This window comes from Stegastes partitus, unplaced genomic scaffold, assembly GCF_000690725.1.
Source record: "Stegastes partitus isolate 25-593 unplaced genomic scaffold, Stegastes_partitus-1.0.2 Scaffold1676, whole genome shotgun sequence".
Taxonomy (NCBI): domain Eukaryota; kingdom Metazoa; phylum Chordata; class Actinopteri; family Pomacentridae; genus Stegastes; species Stegastes partitus.
Window position 1 is genome coordinate 1 of NW_007579407.1, and position 7,919 is coordinate 7,919.

Consider the following 7,919-nt stretch of genomic DNA (forward strand, 5'->3'; position numbering starts at 1 on the left):
TTAAATCTCTTACCAATGGTACCAGTCGTCACAGTCGTCACATCCTATCATGGGACTGCCATCATCAGGTTTGTTACATCCAGGACAAATCCAGATCTGGTTTCCCCACTCGTCACGAATCTTGGGTGAACGCAGATAACAGAAAGCTTCAATAAAACACCACTCAAAGACAAAACAGCTCATACATAGTCATTGCAAAACACAAAAAAGAAAACAAAACACACAGGATAATCACATTTTATCTTGACTAATGTGCACCTACACTGAATTAAGCCTGGTAAAGCTGAAGCAGTTTCCAGTAAACAAATACTCAAAGTATCGGCACTCACCACATAAGTACTGACGGTCTCAGTCACGACGCTGCGGACTGGCGTTTTGATGCAAGCGGCGGGAGAAAGCATAGGGGATGGGGTGAGCAATGACGACGACGGGGGAGGCACGGGTGGAGGTGGTGAGCGAGGTGGGGGCAGGATGAGTGGGACTTGGGGGAGCACCGGCGGCGGCGGGGGCGGCCGAGGAAGAACCACAGGTCCTGACTTGACAGCGGGGATCTTGGGTGCAGGCGTCTTGGGCTCTGAATTCGGGACCACCTTGCTGATAACACTGATGATGGACAGAAACAAATACAGGTTAGTTTGAACAGGAGACCTAACGCTTAATATGAAGGATGTAAGAAGCCAGTAGTGAATTAAATAGGTTCTTATCAGTGCAATTTAAAAATACACAACATGTTGTCATCGGGATAACGTAACTGTCTTCACCCTAAGCAGGTTTAGGGTGTTTTTTTGCTCCCTCTATATTTTTATTCCCTGTGGGCTCTTTTTTTTCTTCCTGCACCTCAATGGAAAATATCACAACCACAGCTAGAAGTAGAGAGAACTCAAAAATGTCTTTTGGCCAGGGTGACACAGTTACAAAGTCATAAAGACTAAAAAAGAAAACAAAAAGTTTAATTTTTTTAAATTATTTATTTTACAAAAATATAAAAAAGCTTGAATGAACATGTACAGCATTTTTTTTTTTTTTTTTACAAGTGCCCACGCGTGTTACCGATGATAACTCCACATACTATAGATATTTTACTACTAAAATGTGTCTCCATACTTGTCTCCTATCTGCTCTGTGTAAACACAGCCGGCAGTTTAGCCAAAAAGTCCCTGAATTTCAGTCATGTGGATCTTGGTTACAGCTGAGTCACAGCTTCCTTGTTGCGTCGAGGAGCCCAGGATTTTTCACTCTTTACAGAATCTAGTTACCGCAAACGATACATTTTTGGGTTTATTTTGAGTAAACACTCTGATTTTTTAGCTTTGATTTGGTTGTTTTTCCCACTAAGCCCAGCGATTCTTCATATTTTCAGTTTTTTGCTATGGTAAGTGGTGTTATTCTTGCGATTTATTGAAAACAATAACATGCCTTTCACACCCACCGGTGGGTTCAGAGGATTAAGAATGTGCTTTTAAAAAACATTGTTTTTGGACGTACTTGTAATTTTTTATTTGAATTATTTTTTCTTTTATTTCAAGTTATGTTTTGCATTTTTTTTAATAAGAACTTTTTATTTAGATTTTTTTAAAATCCATTGAACAGAATCTGAGACAAGATCAGTGATGTAAAAAAAGAAAAAAGGTAGAAAACATATTACATATACAGATATTGCTGCATATGATGCAAATGTATATCAAATATACATTACACAGTGTATGTTTTGCCTATTTTTTTTTTTACTGCAATTGCACATTGCTGATTAAACACAGGTTAGATAGTAAGTGCCAACACCACAGCTGAGTTTTGGCATAACAAAACAATCCTTAATGCAAAAACTTTGGGAAATATAAAACATTTTTCTCTTACAAAACCACCTTTAATGAAAAAGGAAGGCTCTCAAATCGTAAGCAACTGAAGGAAATTAAATTGGTGCCGCTACAGTTCCAAACAAATCAAATCTTATTAAAAAATAAACAAACAAGACTATGAATATGAACAAATATTTGAGGCAAGTTTTAGTTGTTTACTTGACTTCAATAATAAAGTAACTCCACATAAAATACTGCACTCACGCAGCACACACATTTCAGTCAGTACCAATAAAGTATTAAGGTTTGAGACCCACAACTACTAGTATATGTCACAGTGCTGCAAAAAGAGCACCTTGTGTGGAGTGGTGTCACTAGAAGCTTTCACTCAGTACTTACATTTTGTCCTGACCCGCTCCCACCCTGAGTGTCAGTCTGGGGATGACTGGAGATGGCAACGCTGCTGGAGTGTCTATTTTCACCTGAGGAGACAGAGAAGTCGAGGTCAATTTCAGTGACACTATGACACAGCGGCGTAGTAACAAACAAAAACAAAAGTTACCTTCTCCAGTCGAATTCTCTCCTTTTCTTTCTCTTTCTCCTTTTCCCGTTTCTCCTTTTCCCTCTCCTTTTCTTTCCTCTTCTCCTCTTTCTCCCTCTCCTTTTCCTTGGCCTTCTCTCGCTCCTTATCCTTCTCCTTATCTTTCTTTTTCTTCTTCTCTTTCTTGTCTTTCTTCTTGTCCTTCTCCTTGCTCTTCACGTCTTTATCCTGGAGGATCGGGGCCAGAGGAGGCAGCATGGAGGGAATGCGCAGGCAGGTAGAGGGGCTGAACAGTGGAGGGACTTCTCCCAGAGCAAAGGGGGATAAGGCAGATTGCTTCTGCTTGTCATCCTTGTTTCTGTCTTTACCCTTGTCCCTCTTATCTTTGTCCTTTTTACTTTTTTCTTTATCCTTCTTTTTGTCTTTATGTTTCTCCTTCTCCTTCTTAGGGCCATCACCATCTCTTGATTTAATCTTAATGGAGCCCTCGGGCAGAGTAAAGTCTCGCTGAACAAAGAGTTCATCATCCTTCAGTCCGAAGTCTTTCCAAGGCATCTTGGCTTCCTTGGAAAACTCCTTGTTTTTATCCCTGTTCTTCTCCTTATTCTTCTCTTTGAGTTTGCTCTTATCCTTTTCCCGGTCTTTGTCTTTCGGTTTGTCTTTCTCCTTCTTCTTCATCTTGGTTTTGAGCTCCTTCTTCAGCTTCTTCTTGACATCTACGGATGACACAATCTTGTTTTTCTCCTCAAAAATCTTGAGCAGTGGTTCAGGTGTGGGTGGTGAGGCTGAACCGGACGACACGTACTCTGCTTGGTTCTGAGGGGGGGCGGATGGACCCCCCTGGTTCACCTTCCGGATCACCTCGTTGATCGAGTCGTCCATAGTCCAGTTTCCGAGGCCTGCGTGTGGCTGTAGGTGGAGTGGCGTCGACGTGTCTTTTAACATGTGGCCAGCCACAATTGGGTTTTTAGGTGTAGACGGCTCCATAATGGTCAGTCTCCTGGGACTGGAGAATCCATTGCTATCTGAATCAGAGCCTGAGGAGAAAGCGAAGGGATCAGGCTCCCGTTCAGCACATGCCCGAGCAATCACAGCATCAATAGAGTCATCAATGGCTGTATTTTCAGGCTCTAGTTTCTTGAATGGGCCCTCGGCTAACTCCCTGTCTTCTATATTCTGACGCATATGAATGTTCTCTTTGCCCATTCTCTCACTCAACGCAGACAGCGGGAGCTTATGCACGCCATCTGTCTTGCTCTGTGGTTGAGGCGCCTTAGCTGAACCCATCTTCGGGCTCTTTGGGCTTTTAGGACTCTTCGTCCTGCCTGGAGATTTCTTCCTTTCCTTGGATGGTTTGGGAGAATGGATGGGACTGCCAACCACTGGAACAGGGATAACCCCTTTAGGGGACTTAGTCCGTTGTCTGCCTGGGGATGAGACCTTAGGCTTTCTTCCCGGAGTAGTGAGGCCCTTTTGATCAGAGTGTTTTGGCATTACTGGCTGAGGTCTGAAGGAAGGCAGAGTTCCAGAAGGTGTTTCGGGTGACAGCGGGTCGAGGCTGTCATGAGACGGCAGCATGCCTGGGGGAACACGTTGAGGGTTGAGAGAGGTAAGGGGCTCCCTGGGCTCGACCCCCCATTCTGGGCTGAGCCCTGGGTACATGCGCGGTCTCTTGGAGGTAGGCATCATGCCCATAGCTGCATCAGGACTGTCCAGGTGCCTCTTTAGTGGGTGGTTTTCGTCGTTGACCGTCTCATCTTCATCTATCTCCTCCTCATCCTCTTCCAGTGCCACCTGCATAGCTTCAGCTGAGGTGCCCATGTCAGCAGGGACTTCTTCCTCCTCCTCTTCTACAGAGGAAATGGACAAACAGTTAGTTAAGCACAGATTCAAACTAGGCTTCAAGAATTCTTACAACGCCTCCTTTAAAACATATGCAGGTTACTTTGGTGAGAGTTTAAAAAAAGATTTGCCCTGACCAAATATATGGTTCTATAGAGAATTCATTAAGTTTACCCCTCTAAAACTAAGTAAAATACTTTCAGATATGAAAAATTAGTTTGGGATTTTTTAACAAGGTTGTAAAACGAAATCTACTAAAAATATGTTCTTACTTTGTTGGTATGAAAACTGAGTGTAGATTGATGGGTAAAATTGCAATTTCTATAAATTTATTATGATATCCATAACACAAAAAGTGAAGGGAGCAGTCCAATATACCGTAATAAACTTTAACTTCATAGAGGTTGTTGTTACTTTTTGCTGAAAATGTTTTTGAGAAGTGTCCACTCAGCTTAACTGTCACTTTAGATGCTGTAGTTTGTGGTACAGTTGAACTGCACTCAATCAGTGTTTCTAATATTTGGTTTGCAGTACCTGATTTTCAACCTTTAGAAAAATTATCAGAAGAAGTGAAACTACAAAACAGCAAACACAGATGCTAGTTACACACAATATACAAACGGACCACTTCCAAATTATCTTGAGAATGTACTTTAAATTGTGGACCGGTTGAAAACATAGTCAAGCAAACTGAAGTGAATGTAACGCTGTTTTGATGTCAACTTTAAACTGTCAGGTATATCAGTTTTTCAGCCCAAGCATGTGACCAATCTCTTCCAGGGACAGATTACATACAAACTTTGGGGAAAACACTGAACACACCAAGTAATGTACATATTAGACCTGCAAAAAATAATCAGTTAGTCAATTTGTTGTCACCTATGAATTATTCACTGGCTATTTTGATGATTAATGAATCACTTGAGCATTTTTTAATGACATTTAGAGTTAAAATTTATCAATTGCTGCTTCCAAAATTGGAATATTTTGGGGTTTGTTTAATTTTCTACGACAGTAAACTGAATATGTTTGAGTTGTGGACAAAACAAGACATTTGAGGACATCTTTTTGGGCTTTGGGACACACTGATCCACATTTTTCACTTTTTTTCTGACATTTTACAGACCAAACAACTAATTAATTAACTGAGAAAATATGAAACATGTGAATGAACAATAAAAACACTCATTAATTGCAGCCCTAGTGCCTCGCACAGGTACCGACCTTCTTGTAAGGAGACCAGCGGTGGCATGTGATCTGGAATGTAGTCCTTTCTTTCCTCTGCATCTCGGGCTCCGGGCTGAGGAAACTGCAGGACATTGTTTTTGCTGACAGGGAAGAGCGGCGTTTGATGGGTGAAGGCCACGGGCTCCAGGTTGTGGACGTAGTCCTCCAGTTCGCTCAGACTCACCCCCAGCAGTCTGAAAGCCTGGCTGACATCATCCAGGACCGGATCGGTTCTTCCATCTGAAATGTTGGAACAAAACAAGCCATTACACTCTGCATGTCGTCTTGTATTTAAACTATCCTGTCAGGATTGATAACAGCCTGAGACAAGTTTGACTGCATGCTAGTGATGGAGGAGGTGAAGCTAGAAGTGATGCTCAACAGGTTCCAGATGGACAGTGACCGTATTTTTTCTATTAATGCAACACTTGGATAAGCAATGCACTAAACATCGACTGCTCAACAATGGTAAAAACAACTGGGAAGCAGCATCGCCCCAATAACAAAAAAATACGGGAGCAGCTAAGCTATGTAGCTACTGTACTTTTTGACACATAAAGCGTTGCTAGGGGGCGCCAGCTGCAGAGCCAGTCAACAACAACGTGATCGACTACTTCAGGTTTATGGGTAAAAAAAGTAATCAGAGTACTACACGAAGCACTTACACAGCTCAGAGTACCGATGGCAGACCCTGGCCAACTGCTGGATGTATCGATGCAGCACATCGGACAGCAGATCACACGCAGTGAGCTGAACCGCATCCCAGCCCAGCGCCTGGCAGATCTGCGCCACCGAAACACGCAGCAGCGAGCGGGCATAGCTCTCGCACATCTCGCTGACTTCGTTACGGTATTAATCCCGGTCAATTCCTCTTCAAAAACATGCTCCCGGTCTTCATGTTTCACTGAACCACCGAGGGGCTTGGGAAAACCCGCTACCTCGGTTAATTTAGAACATCTACTTCAGTAAATATATTGGCGCTTTTGCCAGAGTCGCCATCTTGACTTCATCGATAGACCCATCCCCGAAATCTAGACCGAGCCTGCGCAGAAGAGAGCGTCTGCCTCCACAGCAGTGAGGTGTTGTAGCGGGTCATGACTGCGCGAGCAGGTGCAGGATTATGGGAGGTGGAAAGTGCCACAATTTAGCTCCGTTTGCACCAGATTCAAGTCAGAGCACTGCTATTAAGGGAGCTCTACTTTCAATTTCACTTTTAACACAGCCAAAAGCTTATTTAATACCACTTTTTATGGTGCTCTAATTATCCCAGTATTAGACACAGAAGATGTGCTTTTCATGGCAGTTTAATAACAATATCTCTTTTCACAAAGTTCTGGAAAAAATGTGTCAAGACGCTACTTTTTACACTAACAGAAATCAGTTAGTTATGCCGGTTTTTACAGAATTTTTCCATAGGGCAGCAAATCCTCTGTTTTGCACAGCCAATCAGCTCAAATCAATTAAGACCAAAGCAGTGAAAATAGAATCCTCGTGATTCTCCTTGGTGTGTTTTAAAATAACTTGTGTTAATTTGTGCTGTCTATATTGCGCTATTAGGTTGGTTTCTAACCAATAAATGGCTGATTGTTTATCTGTATTTGTTGCAGGACCATTGTGAAGTGTACAGTTTACATAAGGTCAAATATTGATTTTCCAAATAATATGATCACATTGCTTTTTTGGTGAAAATTACTGCTTTAACAATTGTATTTATTTATTTTTTGTGGATATAAATGCATGGACCAGTCCATATTTACTCAGTGCCAAATTTCTCTTGCAATACATATCAGACAATAGTCTAATGGTCTGAATGTTGGCTGTGTAATGAAGAGGTGGAGGTTTGAAAGTCATGTTAACGATTAAAACTTCTTCCTTGCTGCTATAGTAATATAGGCTGCCTTTTAAATCCTATACTTGTTCTTTTTACTTTCAGTACGTGCTGCAGCTGCAGGAGCAAAGTATGTATGATTTCATGCAGTACACATACAATTGGGTCATACGACTAAGCTTTGACCACAGTGATAAATGAACTGTCAGCTGTCTGTGTGCTCTCAGCAGCTAAAGCTGGTCTATACTCGTGCAAGACATTACAACATAACTGCACTCCACTGGATTGCAGGTCAGAATGGCCACAAAAACATGCTGGGTTACATACTGCAAAATCCAAATGGATGTAGTAGGACACCCTGGAATTTCTGCCATGCTACATTTGAAATATGATGTAATGGGACATACTAAATCTTTTTCTGACGTGCTATATAGCATGGTAGTGTGGGTATTGGAACGCAGTTGTAATCTACCTTACAGAAAAGTGCTGTAAAATCTGGTGGAACAAGTAGGCTTTCAATGCCTCTCACAAAAGTGCTGGAAAAAATGTTAAAATGCAAATTTTTCATGGCATAAAAAGCAAAATTGTAATTGGAACGCTGTAAAAGGCGGCATTATGCCAGCTTTTGACAGTGTAAAAAGTGGCATTGTAATTAAAGCAAAATAAAAAGTGGAGCTATGATAGC

At 41.8% G+C, this 7,919-nt stretch overlaps 1 protein-coding gene across 1 annotated transcript; it reads right to left on the reverse strand.

The window, feature by feature from the left end:
- Nucleotides 1–9: 9 nt before the first annotated feature.
- LOC103371965 (transcription initiation factor TFIID subunit 3-like) lies at nt 10–6,423 on the reverse strand. The gene is made up of 6 exons (XM_008301465.1): nt 6,072–6,423; nt 5,404–5,646; nt 2,359–4,187; nt 2,196–2,278; nt 330–603; nt 10–120 (listed from the first exon to the last, which is right to left on the reverse strand). The coding sequence occupies exons 1-6, from the start codon at nt 6,235–6,237 to the stop codon at nt 10–12; spliced, it is 2,706 nt and encodes a 901-aa protein (XP_008299687.1). The 5' UTR covers nt 6,238–6,423.
- Between the last annotated feature and the right edge of the window lie 1,496 nt (nt 6,424–7,919).

What these genes read in the sequence shown, in the direction of transcription:
- LOC103371965 (XM_008301465.1), bottom strand. Translation starts at nt 6,237, where the DNA reads ATGTGCGAGAGCTATGCCCGCTCGCTGCTGCGTGTTTCGGTGGCGCAG. An exon ending in AGAGAATTCGACTGGAGAAG is followed by an intron (nt 2,279 to 2,358) that starts GTAACTTTTGTT and finishes CTGTCTCCTCAG; the next exon opens with GTGAAAATAGACACTCCAGC. An exon ending in AGACCGTCAGTACTTATGTG is followed by an intron (nt 121 to 329) that starts GTGAGTGCCGAT and finishes CGTTCACCCAAG; the next exon opens with ATTCGTGACGAGTGGGGAAA.